The sequence below is a fragment of the Cygnus olor genome, chromosome 1 (genome assembly GCF_009769625.2).
Source record: "Cygnus olor isolate bCygOlo1 chromosome 1, bCygOlo1.pri.v2, whole genome shotgun sequence".
Taxonomy (NCBI): Eukaryota; Metazoa; Chordata; class Aves; order Anseriformes; family Anatidae; genus Cygnus; species Cygnus olor.
Window position 1 is genome coordinate 190787654 of NC_049169.1, and position 27044 is coordinate 190814697.

At 41.8% G+C, this 27044-nt stretch overlaps 1 protein-coding gene across 30 annotated transcripts in view; it reads right to left on the reverse strand.

The window, feature by feature from the left end:
- ZMYM2 (zinc finger MYM-type containing 2) overlaps window positions 1–25045 on the reverse strand; it is a 90715-nt gene extending 65670 nt beyond the window's left edge. The window contains exons 1-6 of one of the 30 annotated variants that reach the window (XM_040544055.1): window positions 24925–25043; window positions 23903–23961; window positions 23476–23508; window positions 5222–5313; window positions 3403–3901; window positions 3045–3138 (exon numbers count right to left, since the gene is read on the reverse strand). In XM_040544055.1, the coding sequence (XP_040399989.1) occupies window positions 3045–3138; window positions 3403–3894 (586 nt within the window). In that variant the 5' untranslated portion in view covers window positions 3895–3901; window positions 5222–5313; window positions 23476–23508; window positions 23903–23961; window positions 24925–25043. Of the gene's footprint in view, window positions 1–3044; window positions 3905–5191; window positions 5314–23475; window positions 23509–23902; window positions 23962–24085; window positions 24433–24924 lie in introns of those variants that run through there. The other 29 variants (XM_040544057.1, XM_040544056.1, XM_040544054.1 and 26 more) reach the window with 29 other exon arrangements.
- Window positions 25046–27044: the final 1999 nt, after the last annotated feature.

Here is a 27044-nt window from a genome sequence, read left to right on the forward strand (position 1 = left end):
TCAATTTCTTAACTATAACGGCTGTTCAGGGTGTTCCCATTCTTTTTCATTTGTTCCTGCTTTAAACTGCTATGAAATTATTCCTTACCCTCACTCACACCCAACACATTCATCTGTAGAGCCATCTTGAAAGAAAAAAAAGGCTCAGTGAAACGATGCCTTTAAATTTTTATTTATTTATTTAACGAAGCTGAAGAAACTATCAGCACAACTTGGGGCAGGGGTGAAGGGAAAGGTGGTTGTAAAGCTTTGTAGAGGTATGCAGCTCGTGAAACATACTCAACTACCTCTGCATTAATCACCTGGTTCAGGTAAGGACAATTCTAAATCGCAGCCCTCAATTTACTGTGTTGGTTCTGCTCTTGGAGCAGTTTTGATGCACAAGAACTGGATTCCATTCAGAGAAACAAAATCTAAATTTCATCCTAAAAGCACATGAAATATATACTATAGCGCTTACTGGAGACATTAGGTTTTGAATTAATGTTTGGGACACAAAGTTCGCTGTTATTTACCTACCTCTTCCCACATAGTTGAGGCACTTCGCTCAGGGAAACAGACTAACGCTAATCCAGAAGAAATCTTCCAAACAACCTATAATGCATTTGTCACCACATACAGCAGATTTTTGAGGAGCCTCACTAGCAACAGATTTGATATACTATTTTTCTAATATGTAGATATCACATGTCCTTGTTCCTTTAATAATAAGGATCAGGAAAAATAATGCTCTTGGTTTTCATCTTCAAGACTTCAAATCCTCCATACAGGAAGCAAACAAAAATCACAGGATCACAGAATGGCTGAGGTTGGAAGAGACCTCAGGAATCCATCTAGTCCAAACCTCCTGCTCAGGCAGGGACACCCAGAGCAGGCTGCCCAGGACCACGTCCAGGCGGCTTTTGGAGATCCCCAAGGAGGAGACCCCACAGCCTCTCTGGGCAGCCTGTGCCAGGGCTCCGTCACCCGCCCAGCACAGAAGTGCTGCCTGGTGCTCAGAGGGAGCCTCCTGGGTGCCCGGCTGTGCCCATGGCCTCCTGTCCTGGCACTGGGCACCACTGAGCAGAGCCTGGCTCCATCCCCTCTGCACCCTCCCTTCAAGCATTCGCAGACATTGATACTTCTGCTGACAAGCACACACACAGTCCCTAGAAGAAAAGAAGGCAACTTCTAGGGAAAAAAAATAAAATTGAAATACTTATCTTGAAAATCTTTCCTGTACATGTCTGTAAGTAGATAAAAACTGTAAATGACCCAAACCTACCATTTTCCAGGCTTTTTCTTGAATAAAAGCCACTCCCACTATAGCTGTCTTCCCTCTTCTCTCCTCCTTTTTTTCCACGTTCCTGGTCATTTTTCTCATTTCTCTCTCACGTTGCATTTTTCTCCTTCCTTTTTACCTGTGCCAGCCCTTCCTGTTTCCTTTTGAGCCTACTGCTCTTTATAAATATTCACATACAGAGACCACAGGCATAAGAAATAAAACCCTGCATTTGCACACCTTGAAATAAATCGCTCATACCCTTTCTCAGGAAAAGTACATGCTAATTTTCTTCATAAGTACTTTCCCTTAAAAAAAAGGGGAGGGAGGGGAACAACAACACTATTTTAAGGCAACAAATACTACAAAAACTTTTAAGTTCTTGTCCACAACTACTTGACCATCTGTGGTGGCACTATAATCGTACTCCATGTCTGAGGAATCAACTATCAATAGTGATAGTATTAGTTTTAAAAGATGAATTTCTAAGTTATTCAGTGAGACATCCAGACTACAAATGTTTCCCAAATTTCAACTTCAAAAGTCAAATCTTGAAGTTAGTTTTAAGATGAATACAACAAAAAGAACATAATATAACATCTGATTTAAAGGTTTAGTTTCAATACTGGCATTTCCATAGTACAACACAGAAAATATTAACACTTTTGCAAAAACGTATTTGGTGATGTATCACCAAACTGAAGAACTATACTACTTAAATATTTCTTGAAAAGTAGGCAGAAAGTCCATATGTTTTAATCAGCATATTAGCAAGTTAAGAAATTGTGAATTAATAAGTGCCTATTGCATCTGGATTTTAATTGTTTTAAATTTTCCTTTTAAAATGACCCTAACTAGTCTGAAGCCAAATCTTTTGCAAAAGTGGTAATTCTCCCTCCTCACTCCCACTTCTATCCCAATGGGGCAGCGGAGTATCAGTATACAAACTTGAAAGATTTTAAGTTAAAAGCTTAAATGTGAAAGCTTAAGTTCTATAGAATAGCAATTCAAGAAAACAATTCACAACTGCCCCATGTTATTTTTAGCAAGACCTGTTTACTTGCTAAAACACGAGACAATATACTGTAATTTACACAGATACAGAACAAAAACAGCCAACTCATAAACGTAAGTGTATAAGACAAATGCATATTATCACAGCTGACAAAATAGCACTTATGATGTGCATATAACTTACTGCAGGAATATGCAAGTCTACAAGTTGTATCCCATTTTGTTAAGCACTGTAAATACTGAGAACCTCTCAGTATGGAATGCATTATGACAGTTAACTACTTTTGACTTAAGATCAGACTTTCAAATTCATTTTTTTGCATGTCAAATTATATTCAGATGGCACAACAACAGATCTGTAAAATAAATCTCATTTAAATAATTTTGATGCATTATACTAGTTATAGAACCACACAAAAAGGTATAAAAGTTACATAGATACACTTTTTTTGTGCAAATTAAAGGGACACACTGAAGTCATAAAGAAAGCTTTGCTCTTTAGATAAAAATATTTACGTCTCAAGACATCTAAAAGCATCACTACCTGCTAAACTGGGATACTGTACCTACGCAACGTATCATGTTATCAAGCATGTTTTATTCTAGAGTCACAGATAAGGCTGTCATAGGAATGAAGAGAACCAAGATCTTGCACAAGAATTAAACTAATAAACTAAAGCAGTTCAATTACCAAAAAAAAAAAAAAAAAAATCAAACATTCTATTATGTATTTTCACATTTTAAGAAAATAATCAGAATTGTAACTTACCAGGATTATGATGAGTCACAGATTCTCCATTTTGAAATACATCTCCAGCCACACTCATTCTACCAGGATTGAAAGGTCCTACACCAGTCTTGGTCTGTGAAGTTAAAGATGGGGTGTATGTTTGCATATTAACACCAAAATTACTTGACTGCAGTCCGTTAGAAACATCTCCCAAGTTGGCATTCTGCAGTGATGTTACATGTGTAATCATTAAGTTCATGTCACGCCCTTCAGTATTTTCTAAATGACCATCACTCACAGAGCTCACAGCACGTGTTTCTAATGTGGTAACATTAGCAATCTGAATTTCAGAGTCTGGTTCTGTGGTTATACCACTACCACCTATTCCTGAATTTACCTTACTTCTTGAAAAACTGGAAGCTGAGAAATCCATATCGTTGGTTCTATTTTTACACTCTGGAAGTCTTCGTTCATTAAAACTGGAAGCATTCTTCTCTTGTCCTTGATTTGTTTCAATATCTTCTTCATCATCAATAATAATAGTTTCACTTATGCTCCCCTTTTGCGAATTTAAGTCTTTTGGAGGAGGAAGCATTTTGCAATCTTCCCCTTGAAGTTCATCATTTTTGGATGATGTAAACGCAGCGTTCCTTTGTTCTGTTATCAGTGATGTAGAATTTTGAGGAGGTTGTATAGGTTCAATAAAAACTACATCATCATCATCTTCTATAGGCGAGTTTTGGAATTTACTAGGTCTAGAAACTAAAGAACTAGGTGGACCTCCAAATGTATTTCCTACATTTGCAAGACCAGCTGCCATGGCGGTATTCCCTAGTAGACCAGGAGTATGTTCAGACAGTTCTAATCCTCCCAGAGAACTTGCGTCCATTGCAGATCTGCTATTTGAGGAAAAGCAAAACAAGACAAAACATACCCAGCTTCAGAGAAAGATGTAACTTTCCAGTAACAGTTCCAAAAAAACTACAGAACTAATAGTTTCAGCTTTTACTTTGTTTTCTTCCTATACGGGATCACACACACACAAAAAAGTTTATCTATGCTCTTCTGAGTACCTTAACATTCATCAACTTTCTAATCCTGTACTAGCAAGAGATACTGCCATTCCTAGTATTTCCCACTAATAGCTACACCTTATGTTTAACAGAAAATACACACACACCAGAAACTGAATTTCTGTTGGTATTTATTATAAAATCTTCATTTCTCAGTCCCTCTCCTGAGGGACTCCTTCTACCCACATATACACACAGTGATCCCATAACACTGTTTTTGCTAGATTGCAAAACAAGATCAAGATCTAGACAAGCAGAAAGAAAATTTGAATTCCTATTAAATTTCATTGCTATTAGAAATGTTACAAAGTTACAACATTAACAGATTTATACAATAAAAGACTGAAGCCAGATCAACACACAAACTAGCACCCAGCCAATAAAAAGAAAAAAAAAAGCAGAAGCAAAATCATTTTGCATATTAATAACTTTGAAATTCAACTGATGTTTCCCCACCGCCATACAGCCAGAGCTCCTTAGTGTAACGGGCAGAAAAGGAAAACAGATATGAAACTGCTGCACGCAATGAGAATAGATACATTACTGAGGGTGCACAGCAACTACTCATTTCTAACCACTATCAGATGTGGCTCATCTGAGGTCCTGACTTACTACCTCAAGTCCCACTGCAGCTTTCAACAGCTTTTAACTCCTTTCTCTCTAACAGCAAGCAATGTTTCTTCAGGCTCCCTCCCAAAAGCTACCTTGCTCGTGGGTTTCTGTTTGCATTTAGTGATCGTTCAGTCTGGGGAATCTCCTGTTTATAATTGTCTATTTTACCATGAATTCAAAACTGATAAAAGGCAACCTGGATATTTAATTTCTGTACCTGTAATTCCAAATAAGTAATTAGTGTTAAAGGAATTAAAATCTCTGTAAAAAAACCTTTGTACTAAAAAAAGTTAGTAATATGTGAATACCAAGGTGATCTTAATATATACAAGAAACACACAAAAATAACATGATGGGGTATGTCTGAGAGTATACACTAATGCATGCTATCACTGAGCTTTTGCGAAAAGCTAGAAGCAGCTTTCCATGCATTTTTTATAAATCCTTTATAAAAGGAAGGTGTATAGAGGAAGTTGAAATATCCCACTCATCAATACTTACCCATCCAGAAATCCACTGCAATCTCTTTACCTTAATACGTTGCTCCAAGACCTTTTATTTCCTTTCCTGTGGGGAACCTGCTCTTCTTGTATCAACTTGCTGCCTTCTGTAAAATCAGTTTTCTGAAACAGGGTTGAAACAAACATTAGATACCTCAAACAGTTTCTGCATCTCAGACCTCTTGTACCAACTCTGTTCATTAAGCTGAATTCGCAGTTTAAGTTCAAACCTGACTTTTAGCACTGTTGTTCCATGCCAACAGAGAATGTTAGTCTAGACAAATATTGCCATGAGTAAAGCAGCAACAGGACTATTTATTCTACATTTTCCAATCTATGATGCCACATTTCCAGAATCTTTTGTTCAGTGCTTTACAGGTACATGAAAAAAGTACAATGTCTGTTAAGAGACAGACATAGCTGCAATTACATAATCAAACACTAGAATTAAAAAGTCTATCTGTAATAGAACATAAAAGAAATGGTTCAAGCAAACCAAGCTATTGACAAAAGAACTGATAAGTTTCTTTGCTTTTTATGGTGTCAACTTTCCCAATGTCCTGTAGCAGAATATACAACATTAAAATTCAGACACGGCAAAAGGAAAATTACAGAATGCATACTGCAAATCAATCTTACAGTGCAACACAAACCCTACATTGCTAATCATTTTCAAATTGTATATACACACTGCAGTAATACTGAGCACAAGTTCAGGCATCCATAGCTTATATTAACGTATATGACCATTCACAAGGGACTGAAAATGTTCATGGCTCGAGACTGTATTTCTCAGGTTTTGCAACAGTCATTAGGTTTACCAAGCTTGGCAGCACTTTTACAATACAGTATCAACTTGTATAGTGTTTGAGGACAGCCCTTAAAATCCCCAGAAAGCAAAGAGGCCTAAGGGAATAAAGCACAAAAATTCTTCTAAGCATGTACAACATTATTCAAGCCCTCGTGTCCATTAACTGAAGCTGGCAAAGCAGAATCCAAACAGCAAAGCTGTGAACCAGATTAATCCTAGAAGAGAGGCAACCACCTTTTAATTCCTTCATATGGTAGCCTTACAGCCAAATGCCATTACGTAAGAGCATTTGAACTGTAATAAAGGTAACATTCAGTTGGAATGAAGAGTTTTCTTACAAAAAAATTATCAACGCAGTTGGCTTGTACCTCCCTGGAAATCAGTCAGTTACACTGAAGATTAATTTAATCCAATATTCTCTTTTACCTATCATTTTTTCCCTCTAGGGCTGAATAATTCAAAAGTTAGATTTCCCTACATTTCAGCTTTTGCTGAAAAGCATGTATTCAGTTCATTGATTCTTAAAGTTTTCCAGTTTTATTTCATATATTTTCTTTCTCAACAAGGAGAAAAGCATATCAAGCATATAAAGCTTTCAATAAAGTTGTACATATACCTGAACAGATGGGAGCAAAGAGGAAATGAGAATATGCCAAGACTATACCTCAGGTCTGACTCAAACCTTTGCTATTCCTATTTTTACATATGCTCAGTAAAAAGGTAGATTTGCACATAATATACTGCAGAGGTAAGTCCATGTATTATAACATAGCCTGAAAGATATCTTTTTGCCTAAACATACTTGTTTTTTCCACGCAGGATCTTTAAAGGGTTTTGTGACCTGTACAATAGTATGGTATGACACAGGTATGACATAAAAGTAAGAAAAACTTGTGTGCTTAATTGTTAGTGGACAGTAATACCTGCATGTATTTCCTCACAAATATCAGCTTCTAACTCTGCAAGACTCAGAAAAAAAAAAAAAAAAGAAGTTTCAAAAAACTTGCAAAGTGAGATAGCTAGTGCTCTATAAATGCCAATATTGAGGAGAAACTCAGTGACTACACAGGCAATGTTGTGGTCAATTATTTCTAAATGAAAAATACCAAAAAAGTAATAATCTACCAGGTGAAAAGTATAGACTTAGAATGGGAAAAGAGGAAAAACTCCACACTTCATAACTTGTTAAGCAACTCCCACTGCTACTGTAGAAGCACAATAGCTAAAACCTCTCAGATTCATTAGACTGATCACTGGATGAATTTTTTAGACTCTAGAGAGAAGAATAAAAAATAAAATAACACAGAGACTGGTGAGGCCTAGTCTGCAGGCAATGTATGTTCAGTTCTGCTGTGCAGTGAGCTCAAGGCTTTGTGGCAGCACACAGGCACCACAATTACAGCTGGATGGAAACATGGGCACTACCAATATACACCAGCCCTTCCTGAGCCAGGCTTTGCACGTCCTCCTTTTAAATTAGATTACATCACTCATGTATAAAAAGTGTTCATGCTGAAATAAATTACAATTCCATGGCTACATTCAAGACTTAATTGCTGAAGAAATAAAAGGCAAAATTTGGGCATTTCTCTAGAAAAAAGTGACAGATATGACAGCTTTTAAGACAGCCAGCCAAGCAATGTTTCATAAGCCAAGTCTTAATTCCACAGCTGAACAATAGAATAGTTTTAAATTTATTGGAAATTGAAGAAATTTTGGAGTGGGGGGAAGGTATACCTAAAAGTGATTAACTAACCAAAATCTGGAGTTTAAAAGCCTTTGCTGGGTGCCATTAATTACACCTGGGATGCAGGTGACAGGTATGGAAGAACACAGTCATGGTTATGCAGCCCTGGATCAAAGTCATGGCAATCAAAAGGAATCGCTGAAACCCCACCAAAACAACATCAAAGCAGGGCACTTGAAACAGACACTCAAACCAAGACCAGCATGTGCAAGTGCTTCCATATAAAAGGAAAAAAATAATTTTTTTCCTTTCTGGGCTTCTAAACTTTGTAAGGATAAGAGAGCACATAACTAAGAGATCTTCAACGCTGAATGGATGAATAAAATCCTAGGGGTAGCGCTGTACCAGGGTACAAATGCCACAGGAACAACAGAATGATTGATTTGCCCCTGTGAAAGGGTACTACTTTCTGTCAAGAAAGCACAATATCTTAACTGAATTATTTACCTCAACAGGTACTGTGCTAACATTTACATTCTATACCCAAAATAGAAGAAACAGCATATTAATGCTATAATATCAATCACTTCCACTTGACAGCACACGAGATAACAGGCGCAAGAGAGACTGCAAAAGCCAGACATGCAGTGAACAGAAGAATTCAAGTGCTGTTGTGTAGACTATGGGAAGAGAGCAGACAAAAACCAGAAATGGAGATGCAACACAGCCAACTGCAACCAACTAGGAGACCAACACAAACAAAAACACCACTTGGTAATTCTACGCCATGCAACATGGTCAAGATGCAATTACCTGAACAGCACATCTAAGCTCCCAAAGGAATGAAAAAATAATTTGTCACTTATCTTCAAAAAGGAAGAACAACCTAAGTATGAGGAACCCAGTAGAAGGAAATGAAATGGAGCAGCTAGAAGAACAAAAAGCTTTTTGACAGCATGAAGGCTATTTAAAAACTCAACAAATTAAAGTACACAACCAATCTAAAATGACCCCCAAAACCATAAGGACTACTATCAAAAAGTCTCTGAGATAAAGATGCTGTAATTGTACTAAGAGGGAAGTCTCACACATGCTTACCCTATTCTTTACCTTTTGCTAAGCATGGCTTAAGACAGGCCACTGAGCTACGTCAGAGCAAAGGTTTGCCTAACATACCTATTCTTACACAACAGTACAATTTTCCAAAATAAAAAGAGTACCTGAGAAACCTGAACCACAGCAGAAAACACAGAATAAGGTGTTAGCACTGACGTTCAGGAAGGAAAAGATCAGGGAAGACTACATCAAAGCTCTCTTTCTAGGGGTCAAGTCAGAGGAAAGACATCCTATCAAAGTGCTAACAGAAGAGAATTTTAGAACAAATCACTAGGGCCACATGACATTCACTTACGACTTCTAAAGACAGTCGGCAATTTTGTATTTACGTATCTGCAACCAATTACTTAAACAGAAGGTGATAATTACCCAGATAATTACAGATTACAGTCCTATATCCATCACTAGACAGACTGATGGAAACTACGGCTGAATAAATACACTAAGGAAAAATACAATGTAAGGGGAAAGAATTAACAGGGATTTTGCAAGAGGAATTTAACATCTCACAGGACTACTGTAGAGGTCTTCTGCAGGGTTCACATGCTCATTGACCAAGCCCAATTAAACCAGTATACAGCACTCAAGATTTCCGAAGACATTCAAACACATTTCTCACTAAAGACTGCAGTAGAAATTATCCATAATTAGATTCAAGATAGGGTCCTCACGAGGATTTGCAATTATTTGAAGAGAAAGAAGTATTATGTATTGCTTGCTGTTATCTCAATAAAGAGGAGTTATTAATGGGGTCCCAAAATAAAATAATACAGGTCAACATTCATAAATCAACCATAAGAGATGGAGACTACCACAGGGACATTTTCCTAATTGTGCAAAATTATTCACAGCATCTGAAAGCAGAAGAGTATCACAGTGCTGAACGATAGGCAAAATTCACTTGTGATAAAAACATGACAGTGAACAGGGAGAAAAGAGTAACAACACACACAGTGATTCTTCTGAACTGGAAGTCAAAGATCCACTCTTTCAAACCAAATCTACTCAACCATCAATGACCAAAGAGGAAAAAACCAAGTATGTTAAGACTTTCTAAACAAAGAATCAACAATACAGAAGATACCTGTCACTATAAGGAAGATGCTGGTGAACTATGGTTGGGGGTGGGAGGTGTTTTTTGTTTGTTTTTTAAATTATGAGATTTTCAGGTCACCCCCTTTTCAGAGAAATAGAAAAACAGGTGAGATGCTGAAGAATTCATACTAAAGAAAAGCTTTCTTTTTTGGAAGACACAAACAAAGGAAGATAACTCAGGGGGAAAAAAAAAAGAAAAAAGAACGCAGAAGATAAATAGAGAGCTATGCCCGGTGTCTCATTGTACACAAAGACACCCTGTGAAATAATTATGTAGATTTAATAATCTATTGTGCAGGAAAGTTTTTTTTTTTTTTACCCTCAACTGTGAGAACCGCCATGACAGAATGCTAGAGGCCAGAAATGCAACCAGTTAAAATAAGGATTGGGCAAACCTGGAAATAAATACACTGATGACCATTAAACACAGGAGTTGAAAGGCAACTACAGAAGTACTTAGCCAGCCAGATGCTGAAAATCGAGAACACACCTGCAGAAAAATTGTGCTTTAACTGCCAAGCTTCTATCCCTAGATATTGCTGCTGCAACCAGATTACCGAACTGTCTACTAACCTAATATAGTAATTACTTTAACCTAGTAGAGGAATAACATCATTATTAGATGTACAGGAGATGTCACTAGCCTCATGGAAGTCTTAACCACTTATCCACATCTGAATTTTGGCGCCTATGGCTGTTAGGTTGACTTTAGGGGAGGGGAAGAAAAAAAAAAAATCAATATTTAAGCAAAATAAGGAGCTACAAGATTAATCTCAATACATCTCAATGTTCTGTGATGCTGTATGGTTCTACTGACTAATTCCTTACCTTGATGTTTCTTTGACCATAACTTCATTTGAATTCCTCAACTCGGCTGCTTCCTGGAGTTCATACCCTTCCTTCCAACCACAATACCACAGAAATTCACTTTTCATTACCTTGATTTTTTATAAGTCTAATTATCAAAACCTCAGTCTATTGTGACGACTGACTGTATACAGCTACGAAGAAGCTGTTTCACTAGCTTAGCAGGATGCTGTAACTTCTTGCTATAACTCAGGACCATTAAATCCCCTACACAAATAGATGCAACCTACACACCATGGTATGAACCATCAACTGAACCTCCCCGGCTGACCAAATGTGTGCCACCAGTCACCCCAAAATAAAGTAAACCATTCCAATTAAAAATCACTTTTAAGTGGCGGTTTTACACTGCAATCAAGAGAGTGTAATAGCCCAACCATACCCACAGAGGAAGACTGAAAGCACTAGAAGAGCAGAAGTAATCCAATATACTTTAAAGGGTTGCAATTTAAACCAGCTGTAAGCTAAATCTGAATGCTGCTACTGCAGACCAGTCTCAATTTATGTAGTGAATAAAATATAGTGTGTATGGACAGCCAGCTACCTATGTGAGCAGAAACCCAGGTTGGGGAGGGTTGAAGGGCCCTTCTGAGTCATCGGATGTAGAGCTCCGTTACCGCAGACAACCACACAATAAGATCATTTCTGTGGAACAGCCTTACTATAAACATTCAGCATTTTTGTGCTTTCTCCTTATATCCTTCCCGAGGGGTATCTAGCCAACAATCCTAGCATATTAGGCAAAGATATGCCTCATACATGGTGGCCCTGAGTTACTGTCAACTTTTACAGGTTTGACCTTACCAAAAGCTGTAACATTACTGAAGGTCCACCTGGTGATTAGGTTCACAGGCTCATTTCATGATGCTACCACACTCATAACCAGACAAAAGCTGATCCAGCTAACAAAGACTTTCCTCCAAAAGTCCTTTCCAGCCACATCAGTTCCCCAAAACAAATTCTCTGCACAACACTAGCAGCTGTGCCAGACTGTAACAAGGTTGGTCAAGACCACTTCAGTGGATAGCATAGTGAGAGGAAACTGAAAGCCACAACTGGCTGACTCTGACAGCAAACACATCCCATACTGAGTAAAACATGCTTGCTCCAAAATGCACGTACCATTTGACAATGAAGTGAGTGAATACTAAATTAAAACGTGTATCTACTGATCACAATCAGTAGGGTATTGGAAATTTGTAAGCAAACCTAACATACTACATTGAGGCCACAATGACTAATTAGTCAACCAGCTTAACACACAAATCATGCTACGGAGTTCAACATACTTGCGTACTTTGAGCTAAACTCAAGTGCAAATATACACAACATCAAAGTAAAACAAGAGTCTTTCTTAAAATATTATTCAAGTTAGTTATAAAGATTAACCAAGAGTCCAAACAACATTTTACAGTAACCCATCAATGTGTTCATGTTGCTGTTTCTCAACCGCAGGTAAGAATTTTCAGGGACAGGATACTGAGTTTTGACAGATTAGATTTACAAGCCTACAGTCCAAGTATCATCATTACAAAAGCCTAAGATCTCATTACTTCAGCCTAAGGATAATATTCCAGAAGAATTTATTTTCCAGTAGGTTTGGAGCTGCCTAAAATTCCATTTTTTCCCCAGATTTTCAAATCTGTAAGAAACTCACTTACTAAAATTCATTATATAGCATCCAAAACGTGTTTGTCACACGTTTCAAGAAATTGAGGAGAAAAGCATATGCATGCAAAGACCTGCATTCCAGCAGAGACAGCAACTAAAAACAGTAAGATGGCAAGAGCTATGCAGTGAAAGAAACATTTTGAAGCAGCTGAATCAGTAAGTTGTTTTTATTCAGAGGAGAAAGTATTTAAACACAAACTAAAGCTTACTGAGAAGTGACAGGTAGGAACATGCAAGCTTCAGTACCTCCTGAATATCTTAACTGTACTGCAGCCATCAACTTCGCATGTGAATGCTGACATCTGGTTTCCATCTGACACTTCCAGGAACACCTGAATACCTTTATTTAACACAGCCTCTTCTTTTGGTCTTACTAATCAACCAGTGCTGAGAATTGCTCCCTCGTATGCATGAACAGCATCAAAATTCAGGATCAATCTCAAACTTGATTCTATTCAACATCAATCTTGAATGGAAGAGTATCCACACCAAGCACCTCGCATTTTCAAGATTACTCACAGGGGAATAAGCAGCACTTGGCACAGCTATCCATGGCAAATCAAAATCATAATGTTGACAGTGTAGAAGCTTTAGGACAGCCATACTGACATGTACCCCACACACACTCAATGTATTTCATACCTGTTTAATCTTGAAAAGGTGCTGAACAGCAAGAACCCAGTACTGCTTCTAGCCTTAAAAGCCATTATGTGTAATGTGGCAGACAATAAATTCTCTCTCTACTACTCAAGCAGCAACGTGCTACTTGAGGATATACGTTGTTATAAATGGAATAGAAAGGTGAAACAAGACAAAGAAACCAAGGACCCACAAAAGAAGGTTTATCTGAATGCTTATCTACTACTTACATCCAAATACATATCTATTTCCAAGAAAGTCGGTAACACTAGACCACAGCAAGACTTGAAAGATGACCTAAGTCAAAGGGAACATTACAGTAAGAGAAGAGAAACACTAAAGATACAGAAATAGCAAAAGGACAAGCACAATACACACAAAAGAAAAGTAGAAGTGTACCATGTCAATTGACATAAATTAATTTTAGAAGTACACAATCTAGTTGGGAAAAAATACATACTCAATGGCTAGATCAGAAACAGACCAAAATTAGTAAAATTATTTAGATGTCCAGACTAGAACATGGAATATAGGCTACTGATTACTAAGCATCCGTGGGTCACAGCACTCATTTCAAAAACAAGCCTCACACTTGCTCCACAGGTACCAATAAAGATTACTAATCCAGAATTTAAATCTGTCAAGTCCCCAGCTTTTGCTAGCATTTAAAAAATTAAATTGAGATGGTAATACACAAAGTGTATAATCCCTTTAACACACCATTTAATTATTACAGGTTTGAGGAAGCAGAGTTGGAAGTACTCGGGTAACATTGTATAACACTTGGGTAACAGAGTCATTACAGCAAATGCTAGAGATTTAAATTAATATAGATATTAATGAGAAAACGGCTCGAAGTAATTATCTATTTCTATGTATTACATATGAGGTATAGTCTCCCTACAGCCTCCTCTTCTCTAGGCTAAACAAACCAAGTGACTTCAGCCGCTCCTCATATGTCTTGTCCTCCAGACCCTTCACCATCTTTATAGCCCTCCTTTGGGCACTCTGATAGTTTTATGTCCTTCTTATACTGTGGTGCCCAAAACTGCACATAGTACTTGAGGTGAGGCCACCTCAGCACAGAGCACAGCGGGACAATCCCTTCCCTCAGCCGACTAGCAGTGCTGTGCCTGATGCACCCCAGGGTACAGTTGGCCCTCCTGGCCATCAAGGCTGGCCCTCGTTCAACTTATCAACCAGAACCCCCAGATCCCTTGCCAGAAGGCTGCTCTCCTGCCTCTCATCCCCCAGTCTGTATATATAGCTAGGGTTGCTCCTTCCTAGGTGCAGAGTCTGGCTCTTGCTCTTGTTTAAACTTCACATTGTTGGTGATTGCCCAGCCCTCTAATTTGTCGAGATCTCTCTGCAAGGCCTCTCTCCCCTTGAGGGAGTCAACAGCTCCTCTCAGTTTAGTGTTGTCCACAACCTTGCTTAGTATGCATTCGAGTCCTGCATCCAAGTCATTTATAAAAACATTGAAGCTGGCCAAGTTCGTAACATTAAAAAGAATTGGGGGTACAATCAGTCACGTATAAACCACTGAAATCTGAAAAAACAACCAGGGACAGGAAACAGGAAAAGAAATCTCAGCTGTGAAAGGGTGAGATCTAGTAGATTACTGCATCCTGTAAAACTATGCATTCAGAAACAGACCAATTTAATAGACAGAGCAACATTAATTCTCATAAGAAGTTAACCTTCCCTGTATTTTTTTTAATTTAGTACATTTAAGGTGATTTTAAGCAGTTTTTAAACCATGCTTCACACATTTACATTATCGATTTTATCTTAACAGCATCATTTTTTTTGTTATGAAAAAAATGTCCAATATAACTTCCAATAAAGCACTGCTTATCAGTTGAGAGCATTTTTTGGCATTAAATGATATCAGACTTCGCTTAAATGCTTCAAGTTTAATAGAATTATAGAACAGCAGATTTTGAAAGGGGCTGATGGATGTCACCTTAGCGAATTCACTCCAGCTCAGAAGGGTGTCAAATTAGAAACAAGACCCATATCTGAAGTTAAGTCAGGTTTTTAGGGTTATATCCAACATAGTCTGGAGTATCTACAGAGGTTTTCCAACCTGTCTGGACACCCTCTTCAGTGCTGTCATCTTAGCTATTCACAATTTCCTGGTTGCAACATGTGCCCATTACCTGCCATCAAACCAGTATATATCTGCCTTCATCTTTATACCTTCCCACTAACTAGCTGAAGACAGTTACACGTCCCTCTAGCCTTCTCTTCTTATGGCTAAATACACCCCATCCCTCTTGGCCCCCATTTGTTACGTGCTCCAAGTCGAAGCATCCTGGTGGCCTTCCATTGGACTCATCCCAATCTATCGCTACCTTTATTATACTATGGTCAACCCCAAACTAGACTGAACACTCTAGATGTGGCCTCAAGTATCAAACCATGTGGAACAATCACTATCCTCAAACTGCTGGCTATAGTCTTGCTTCATTCAGCCCAGTATGCTGTTTGCGTTCATCCCTGCAAGGGCACATTACTCGTGTTCAACTTAGTGTCCATCACAACTCCCAGCTCCTTCTCTGCAAGCTGCTTCCTCTTTGTTTTTCTTTTTTTTTTTTTCCTTTTTATAATTATTTTAAAACCATACAACCTACACTTGTGTATGTATTGCCCATGATACAAATAACTGTATGGATAACTGATAAACATCGTATCTAATGGCGTGCCCAGTTTCTCAGAGCCTGGGCTCACAAACATCTTTTACTAAAGCTTTTAAAATCCATTTTTATTTTTGTATGTGCTCAGGAGGAAAAAGTACCTTTCAGTATAGCTTATAAATAAAGAAGTTTACAGATAACCAATTTTCCTCTTCTCTTTAGCAAAAACATCAACTAGTAGTCTTGAACAGATTTTTTTCATCTGAGAAATACCCAAGTTCTGCTCACAACCTACTATCTTTTGGCTGAGTATGGACAACCTTCTTCAACAGAATTTACCTTCAGTGATTAGCATTCAACACACCTAGTAATTCAGAAAAAGGAAAAATTGAATTTGAGAAGTTATATGAATACTATGCTAGATATAGCAAGGAAACCCATGTAGACTATTGACAAACAGCCAATGAAGCCACAGTATTACAAAGGAAAGAAAATCTTAACATTAAGCAATGTGAAAAAGCAGGCTTGAGGAAAAAAAACAGTTCAAGTTTGATGCAGAGGTAAAGTTGACAGGAACTGGGATCCAAGGCGAGAATGGATATGGTCAGCATTGCTAGTATGGTAAGTTTTCAGAGCTGTGCTCCCTGACTGGCTCTAAGTTAGTTTATGCAGTCAAGACTCCAGTATATTGAGTGGGAAAAAAAAAAATCAACTAGTTTTAAGAAGTTAAATGTAGCCTTATTTTTAACAACAACAAAATGCATACTATATTTGCCATGGTTGCTGTTCCACAACAAAGAAACATATCCAGAACAGGACAAGAAACACATCCAGATTAGGACAGGACTGCCGTGATCTTGGCTTCCAACTCCTCTCTCCCACTTTCTCCCCTTCTCACGCTTGTCCTAGGTAATCACAGGTCCCAACAGTCAGTCACTCATGGGGACTAAAGCGATAAGAGAGCTGAAAAACTAAAAACAGAACAAAACGCAACAACTACACAGCTCCCCTTAAGAAGAAACTTCATTGTGAGGTTTCGTGGAGCTGAACTGATGCCCCGGAAGAGACAGAAAAGGCCACTGTTGGTAAAACAGAAGAGGACAACAGCACTGAACTAGGGTGGCTTAAACAGTCATGCAAAGAAGCATATATGCTTATTAGAATGAACCCAATTAAAAATACATTGCATAGCATTTGTTCTAAACCAGTATTTTGAGTCCAAACCTGTAACCTGAATGAAGACCTGTACAAAGTATATTCCAAGTCTCATTAAAAATAATAAATAAAAAAAATCCATCAAACTTTGCTAACGGAGGGCTTTTCAAGTCCTCTTTAAACTTTTGCCTAAGAAGGATAAAGTGGTGCCTCAGTCAGTTATTCCAACTCTTTGTTATCGTAGATGCTGAAAGGCTACCCACTGTTCCCTGAGTTTGTGTTGCTTATCCAATAACCAGCCCTCAGAAATGAAGTTTTTAACGCAGAGGGCAGGAAAAGCACCCAATTATCTAATACACTCTTGGGTGCATAGTCTGTCTCAGACCAGGATTAAGTCACACCCTAACCTATCCTCTCCTAATTGAGAAAAAAACTGAATTTCTAAAATCTGTTAATACAAAGCATATTTTCCACTCCTCCCTAAGTCATTCTTGTAGGTCTTCTCTGAACTCTCCAGTTCTTTTTAATTATTAAAAAATGCTGGACTTTGTTCAGATCATAATTGCAGTCCTACACACAATATTAGGCAGACCATCTCAGTGTTTCTATTTGTTAATTCTTTGGATAGAAGTGTACATAATGCTAGCCAAACACAGTGACAATAATTTCAAAATATATCCAACATTTGCATCTGACAAATTAAAAAATAATAATAATAAAAAAACACCTTTGTTGTGTTCTCCATTTTCTGTCACCTCCAAATAGTTGTGTTTTTTTGGTATGTATTGCAGAGAACATCTTACAGGAATTTCTAGATAATATTTGGCTTCCTTAATGAAGAACCATCTACCAGAATAAAACTTTACCTTCTGAATTAATATTAAATAAATAAATAAAAATAACTACCATGAACACAGATATATTGGCTAGTAATTCAGGAGATGTCTGGTAAATTCTTCCAGCTTAGTAGCAGTTCATAAACATATACAGGTTGACATATTAGTCATTAATTCTTGGTGAAATAAAATTGTGCCGTGATTTCAGGTATAACAGAACACTAGGTCTTCCTTCCCTATCTACAAAAAAAAAAAGGAAGAAAAAAGCACTGATACCACACCCATATATTACAGCTCATATCATAGGTTCCTAGGAGCCAAAGTGACAGACCACGTTATGCTAGCCACTGTACAAACACAGAATAGGAATGTCTGTTCAAAGAGCAAACAACATAAACATAAGGCACAACAGATGGAGAGAGACAAAAAAGAGAACACAAGGAAAGAGCACCACCATAAACAATGGTTTGAACTAGCTCTTGTTCCAAGGATGGAGTGTTTGGGTCCCAGGGTAATGGGAAAGGTGCTGCTTTGTTTTTTTTAGTAGGCTTTGTTTGTTGACGTTTGCTTCCTCTGCATTACTAGATTGCACCTGCTTTAGATGATGCACACAGGGAACCTCCCTGAGCATGAGGAGCATCACAGGAGAATGGACAAAGGTGTTTAACTGACCATGATGTCACTTTCTGGAGAGCCCTTAAAAATCTCTTTAACAAAAAATATATATATATTACTGGTAATACCTTTCACAGCTAACCCCCAACTTTAATTTAAAGGCTGGTAACCTGTTACTTTTACAACCATACACTATAAAATGCAAAAAGATCAGACAGTCAAAGCCAAGGAATACGGAATCACTCTTGAGGATTCTGAATCCACATCAACAGATCAGGATCATTTTTACTCAAACCGTAAGAAAAAGTGTTACTATAAAATACAGAGATCAAAAATGAGGTATAAGATATATGTGTTAATGGATCACATAACTAAATAAATACCAACCATTTACGTGTTTATTATCAATTAAGATAGAGCATATTATCTGTAAGAAGAACAGTGTGCTCTGTGTCTAAAACAATAGCCAGATTACAGGCTTAAACCAGAGGTCCCGTGACAACACAGCCCACAAGTGACAGACAGCATGGAGAGCTTTCCTTCTGGGGAGGAAGGATTGCCTCTGAGATAGCAGCCTGAGCTAAAGGTCAAACGTCCACAAAGAGATGTCAGAGGCACATACCACGATACAGCTGGTAGAAAAAGCAGCAAGTCTGGAAGAGAGAGATTTGAAAACCCTCCATACAGAGATGACAGCTGACTTTATGAATGAGATGAGCGAGATAACTTTCAGAGAAATTTGGTGTAGTACTAGGGGCAAACATCAAACTGGAGAGGTCTAACAGAGATAGATGCAAAGAAAAGAAACTCAGAAAGAAGAAAAATCTTCACTAAGTCTAAATTTTATTTTATTTTTTGGGGGTAGGCATACTTGCTTCATGAGTGGACTTTTGTCTGGAGCTCAATATAGCTATATCTCACAGAAAAGCCAAAAGGAGCACAAGATGACAAAACACAGTCAGAAGTCTGCAGTTTGCAAAACAGGTCCATGTTTCTAGTGACTGAGGCCCAATGGGGCTAAATCAGAAATCCTATATATTGCTATTCTATGGGTTATACCCAATTTGCCTTTCTTCTTCCAATGCTATCTTTAACAACAAAAGAACTGAGGAAACTATATAGAAAGCTGTAAGAGCTCTTCCATAACACCGTTGTCTTCTCTCCAGCGGAGGACCATGACCTACTTTATTGCCACCCCCAAGAGTTAAATTGGTGAGCTACGGTGCAAATATCTGATCAGTTTTTCTCCAATCAATTAAAAATAGTGTGTGCAAACAAGTGAATATCAGTATTTTACACACTTTTCCAAAAAGGTGGAATTAAGATGACTTCCTGCTCAGCATTTGTCAGTAAGCATTAAAACTAATGAGTAAGGACTATGCTTCAATAACTTCGTACGCTATAAGGTACACAAATTTAGGCATTATGGATTTCAGAAGCTACAGTAACACAAACAAAAGGATTCTGATAACTCTTGTAGGAGTTAGAGTTTATGAACCTTAACACGGTTAACTACAGAATGCCTAATTCATTTATTTATTTTAGGTAAAGCATTAACATTTTAAGTGTTAAGTATTCCAGAGATCCAAAACTATCCTTCCTGCCCAATAGCACAACATGCTTATGTAATTTCATCTCAGAAAAGCTTAAAATCCACAATCCTCTTGTGTTACTGATGCTCAGTGTGGCTGGGGAGAGTACCAGTAATGTCCAAGTGTATTTCAAGATTCTACTGCATCTACTCTGTTCCAAGAGTTGAACACTTGCTTCTGAGCCCCCTGCCCCAGCGCTGATCCCAATGCCCCCATCAGATTATCCTCCCGTGGCCAACAGTAGCAGTAGAGAAGGAAGTTATGGTGAAAGGTTGCTCCAAAAAGCTTGGAGGAAGATGGAGTGCTTATGCATTAGCAGACACACAGTAAGCATTAATGCCCTTCAGACAGAGTAATTGCAAAAACACGCTGGTGGCAACCATGTCACCAGAGACTCCCATTTGACCACAAAACTGAATAATCGCTGTTCATTTGAATTCATTGTCTGTATTGTAACCACTGACTAAAATAACAACTGTTTTCTTACTCTAGTATGCTATCAGAACAAAACTTGAATCACTGACATGCCCAATTCATGAAATATTTGAGGTGAACACGTGAGACTTCCTGAATGGACAGTTATGATTTAACCCATCTATAAAGGGCAGGCATCAACCCCTATACAACTGCTGATGTTCCCACACATACAGATTTACAATCTTTTTTCTGTGTGCATATGAATCTTACTGAACTCCAGTGGCATAGAATTACACAGACCAATTATGGCTTTTGTCTTAAAATTCATGATTTGTGGAAACTTAGGAAAGACAGAAGTCTTAAACTGCCAAAACAATGTAAGCACAAATACGTGGAATTTCAAGCCAAGTAGTCCACGTGTGTTAACTAAGGGGACACACCAGGGAACCTCATGTCAGAAGCCTCACACTTCTCTCTTCTATCCAAAACTTCTCTCACAAGTACCAAACACTGACAAACTCACTAATCCTGCTCCAAAACGAAGAATTTTAATACTAGCAACTAAATCGAGCAGATCGTTTTACCAGGGTCTGCAGTAGATACGACAAAGGGTAATTGTTTTAACCTAAAACACGTTAGATTAGACACAAGGAAGAAATTCTTCACTATGAGGGTGGGTCCCTTCCAACCCAAACCATTTTGAGTCACATACCAAGTTAACGCCTACTGCCAGACATATCTTCCAGCAGCACGTAGGGTAAGCTGCAAGTATGGAAGAAAACTTAAGTTTCTTCTGAACTCTACTCTCTCAGAAAACCAGTTATTTTCCTGAAGCACTCACCTAGTAAGATTAAATCACAGAAATAAAGTTTAAAGAAGTTGCAAAAAAGCGCTTCTAACTGTTGCGATAAACCCAACAGTTTCAGCAGACAACAAAATTCCTATAGCATACAGGGCTTTAACAACCTCACGAGGCAATCATTCATCATCTTCAACTTCTCAGAAGCGATAGCTTACTTCTCAAGTTCCCAAACTTTATATCTCAATCTCCTTCTACAGATAGGTAGAGTTCATTATTATTTGTGATGTACATGTCCCCTAGAATAAAAAAGCGGTTCTCCATGAACACTGGATTTTCCATCAGTAATAATAATTCATATAAATTATTCGCAGAACTCCTGATTCTGCTTTTGTTGCTGAGTATATTGATTAGTTGTGAACTCCAGTACACTCAGATAGAACTTCTGTAATACCCTATTTACTCCTTGAAACCAAAATGAAAGCTTCTGTAACAGTTCAAGGCTGTTCACTATGCTGCTGGACAAAAACACAAAGAAAGCCAGCAAAAGTCTCAGAGTTTGTATCAGTTTTGGTCCCGCATCCCTCTGCATACTTGAACAAGCTCCATAGAAGACAGTAAACTTGCTTTCATTTTTTCACTGGCGTTTGTACATTCTTGCCAATGCAAATCCCTCTTAGCATATTATTTCAGCGTAAGCATGAGTAGAATGGAATCATACTTAGGGTCAAAGAGTAACAATACACAGCAAATTTAGTAGATACTCTAATTAAGACAGTCTTTTATTTAAAAAAAAAAAAAAACTATTTGGTCTAACTACCTAATTATGTCCCATCATCACCTTCATTTCACGAATTATGGCTGAGGAGCCTGGAGTGCCCATGCAGCAGCACGCACTGAATAGACTCCCATCACACAACAGCCTGGCCTACCACATGCCATAGGACATACTGCTTTCCTCCAGCCACGTAACAGAGAAAAGGCTGTACCACCACCACCACAGTTGGTGGAGAACAATATGCCATCTAGTAGGATGCTTTCGTGCAAGACGTTAGTGTACTTCACAAACCAGATGGCAACTACTCATTGAGGTTTGCTGAATCTTAGCTATACAGCTGTTCTTGGCAGTATTCTCATCTTTTCATAGGCAGCCACACAAAGCTGCAATATTTTTTTCATACCAGCTCCAGTACACATCCTTTTCCACTCCCTTCCAACACAGTCTCCCTCCTTCCAAAGCATTACTTGCCTAGATCACTGTTAGAAGTTACTTTTTTAACATGAAGAAACATCAGAAAAAGCAGAACAGCTGTCAGACTGGAATGTATAATGAATCAGAAGTAAAATTAGATGGTAGCCTTCCTCCCAAGGCATGGTGAAAATAAAAGAACTACAATTAAAATTATACAGTGGTTAGTCAAGGTTTAGAACAGACTGCTTTATTAATGATAACAAACCATACAAACTCTTAGAGTCTTACACAAAGTTGTTAATTTTAGAAGCTCAGAATAAATTCAGATCTCATGTCTTCCTCTTTAGCAGTGGCATTTTTGCAGAGAACCACTTATTCCTTCTACATGCAAGTCACCAAAAAGTACCAAAGTGGCAACCTATGTAAATCTGGGCAATCTACCACCTAGAATGGTAAGGGAAAAATAACAAAAAGACTTCAAGATACAAGCGGTGGAGAAGACTACAACATCTGAATTCCTCCTGTGCCCAACTCAAGAACCTAGAGCACAAAATACACACTCCCTTTTTTGTTTTGTTCTCTGTGCTGCACGTTATCAACCAGACCTCCCAAGGCTAGGCTACGCTTTTTGCAGTGGCCTCTAGCGGCGAGAGCCTGCAGACAACAGTCGCATCCAAACTCATGAGCTCCTAAAACGTGCATCTATACACGCCAGGTTACTTTCTCCTTCACTGTGCTACTTTGCAATTTCAGAATCACCATTTTTCACAGTATACAGCAAAAAATGATACTAAAAGCATATAAACTAGAGTCAAATTACCCTGATCTTACATACAAGATTTGATAATGAGCCTCCCCTTAGGTGGCCTATCACCCAATAGAGAACACAGTCTGCTTTGAAAATCCCAGAGATACAGCACAGAAACCAATCGTTATTAAGAAGCTGTGGGTTTTTCCCTAGTGACCTACAGCTTTTTGGGGAAGGGGCAAAGCAGATGGCTCAGAAGCACTGCCCAGGGCACACAAAACACCAAAAGCACACAACGAAATCACCCGAGCAAATCCAGAGGCGTAAAGACCCAACCTGAACGTACAAAGACCAGACGCCGGAGCACACTCTGCAAACTGCTGGCTTATTTTAAAACCTCCCGTACCTTTCCTTATCTTCGAGACACGCAGCACACGGGCTTGGCGAAAGAGGAAGAAAATAAAGATGGCAAAAGGCGCCTCGTTACGGATTTCCATTCTCGCTTTGAGACTCTAGAGGGCACCCGAAATATGCCCTCCCCCTCCCTCCGGAGCCGGGTAAGGCGAGCAGCGGCAGCAGCCCGTCGTCTGCTTGCCGGAGTTGGTATTGCAGGAGCGATGTCTGCAGCAGCAGCAGCGCCCACCCCGAGGAGGAGCCGCCTCACGGCCATTACCGGGGCTTCGCCCCAGGGCAGCAGCTGCTGGACCCAGGAATTTCCCCACCCGAGCCCCTCCTTCTCCTCCGGGGGCAGGGGGTAAAAAGGAAGGAAGGAAGGGGGGTCAAGCCCTCGGTGAGCAGGCCGAAGCGGCGATAGATACATAAATAGCACTCACAATGGAGCTCCCTCTCCTCGTCGCTCTCTTGCCAAGGCTGCACCAAACCGGGCTGGAGCCTAAGGGAAAGACACGGGGTTAACACGGGGCACCGAGCAGCGCCCCCAGGCAGCATTTCCTCTGCCCGACGAGGGCAGCAGGTATCTCCCGCATCCCCTTCAACCCAAACCCTTCCAAACACACCGATAAACAGAGATTACCCTCGGGGGGGGGGGAACCCTTCCTGCACCCCCCCCGCGAGCCGGGCCCCACCCGGGGCTCAGCCGCGGCGGGGGCTCCACGGGGCGAGTGCGGGGACGAAGCAGTAGCCCCCAGGAGCCGGTAACTTGGCCGAGCCGGCCCCGAAGCGGCACCCCGAGGTGCGTGTGGGGTGGTCCGGGGGGGTCACGCAGGCATACAGCCCCCTCCCCCCCCGGCAGTTGCCCCCGGTGCGGGCTTTGCCCCCCTGCAGTCGGCCGGCAGCACCGCCGCCTCCTGTCCGCCATTAGAGGGACCCAGCCGAACAATACGGGAGGAGCCGCGCCGGGCACGGGGGAGGGAGGCACCCGGGGCTGGGGGGGGAAATTTGGGGAGGGGGCCGCGGTGGTGGCGGTGAGTGAGGGAGGGGGGCACGGCAAGGCAGCGGGGCACAACAGCCAGCGGGCACCGGGGGGAGGGAGTTAAAATAGGAGGCGCTAACCCAGACCCGGCCCTTCCCCCAAATACCCCGACCCCCCCCCCACCCAGCATTGCCCCCGGGCTCCCCCCGCCGCCCACCCCCCGGCCGTACCGGCGGGGCTGCCCTCGGCGTCGCGCCCCCCCCCCTCCTCCCACCACCACCACCACCACCACCACCACCGCCGCCGCCACCACCCCGGGAGGTGGCGTCGCGGCGGCACCGACGACGCCACAGCGGGGCACTTGGCCCGGGGTAGCTGCGAGGCACGGTGGCGGCGGAGCCCCCCCCCGGCCCTCACCCGGCTCCCCGGGGCTCAGCGGGCGCCCAGTGCCGCCCCCCCCCCCCCCCGCGGGGACGCACGCACTCTGCGCTACTCCTCCGGCGTCTCAACTCTAACTCGGTCCAGTCCCGGGCTAAGCGCAGCTGCTAACGGAGGGGAGGAGGAACCGGGCCAACCGAGCTTGGGCAAAGCCCGCCCCCTCCACCCCGTTATTGGCTCGCCCCGAGGGCGGGCGCTGGCGCTGGGAGAGCGGAGTGGGCGGGAGGCCCGCCCGTCAGGGCTGCCCGCAGCCGGTTGACCCTACGGACTGCCAATCTTCCTGCTGGCCGTGCCTCGAGTTCTTCCCACTTTGATCCATCAGGTTTGAGGAGCCCGAGTCGGTGCCCACCGGCGCGCCGCCCGCCGGGCTCGCCGCCCCCCTCGCCCTTCCCCGCCGCCGTCTGACAGCGGCAACTCGCACAAGTTCGCGGCCGGGCGGGCCGCGCTCCTCCGGGCCGCCCGCTGCGAGACCCATCCTCGCCTTGCGCCCGGTCCCTGCGGGCGCGACAGCCCCCGGGCACGGGCTCAGCTTCCCTGTGAAAAGGAGAATTTTGGGGGGCTGGCGAGGCTCGCCTCCAACTCCCCCCCCACCAAGAAGGCGCCGCCCCCCGGCGGGGCTGTGAGCCCGGGGCCACTTCTACGAGGGACGGAAAGTGGATAATGGAAACTGCTCCCATAGGGGAGAGCGAGGTTGCGCCCGTAGCCCCGGGGAAGGAGCCTGCCCCCGGGCACCCGCAGCCTTGCCCCGCCGAGCAGCGCCGCCCCGGCTGCGGGCACCCTCCTACCCCCACCCCCCGTGGGGGAGGGAGCCATGTCAGCCGCCGACATGGCTCCTGGAGGAGCTGCTGCTGCTGCTGGTGGTGGTGGTGGTAGCAGTGGTGGCGTCCTCCATTTTGTCGGAAGCCGCTGCGGGGAGCTTGGGACCAATTCAAACCAACGGGAGGCGCAGCAGGGCGTCCATTTGAGGCGCCCCTGCACGGCTCCCGGAGGGAAGAGGAGCCCGGGGCCCCCCTGGCAGCCCCGCGGGGTGGGGAGGAGAGCTCCGGGGCTAGCGACGGCAGCCAGGCGCCGGGAGCCAAGCTGTCCGCCCGCCCTCTGCCAAAATGGAGGATGCGCACTTCCCTTGCGCGGCGCCGTGCCCCGTCGCCGGCCATGGCACCCACGCCCGCTTGGTCGAGGACATGGTGAGCCGGCCCCGCTCTGCCCCGTCTCTTCGTCCTCCCCTGCCCAGAAGAGGGAGGAAGAAGGAGCGAGCACCCGCCCTTGTCCTCTCCAGCCCGGATCAATTCGCGTCAAGCACGCGGCGCGGTGTCCCCCGGAGAGAGCCTCCTGCGGGGCTGAGGAGACGGGTTCAAGCTGCCGGCGCCATTTCCACGGCGGAGCCGGGGCCTCCCGCGGGGCCGGCCCGGGCAACCGGCGGAGGAGCGAGCCCTCCGACGGCGCTCCAGTCGCCGAAGGGCGGGCTTCTCCCTCGCTACCCTTGGTGTGCTCGGTTAATAATTTTCATGTGTGGGAGAGACGAGAAATGGTCTATCTTCTATTGTCACAACAATACATCTAATTCCTTCCCAACCATCCCACCCAGAGACACATACTTAAGTCAACAGCTCAAGCCAAACGCTTGCCCAATGCTGTTACTGTAAGTTGTTGACAGGAATTTATGAATTTTCACACCATCCTACCTCTCTGATGAAATTTGGAGGGCTGCTTGGTGTTGGAGTAATAGAGTTACCAGAGGGCTGGTGGCAGTTTGCACCGCCATTGCTCTTTCCTGGATGAAGGAGGTGAGATGATGGTGGGACATGCCAAGGAGAGTTATTGCCACTCATTTTGAAGGTCTCTTCAAATAATTCACAAGCATTGTTCCACATTACAACACTGTCCAACTAACTATGTTCATGTTAGCCAGACAACCATTGAAATCTCAACACTAAATCTCATATGGTGCTTAGGGACATGGTTTAGTGGGTGACATTGGTAGTAGGGTGATGGTTGGACCAGATCATCTTGAAGGTCTTTTCCAACCCTTATGATTGTATGAATCTATATGTTCAATCAGGTCAGCTGGTTCCTAAGCATTTCCTTTATTAACCTTGAAAACTTTCTAGGTTTGTAAAAGTCAAAAACATGTTAAGTCATCCTCCGCATTATACATTTTCCTACCT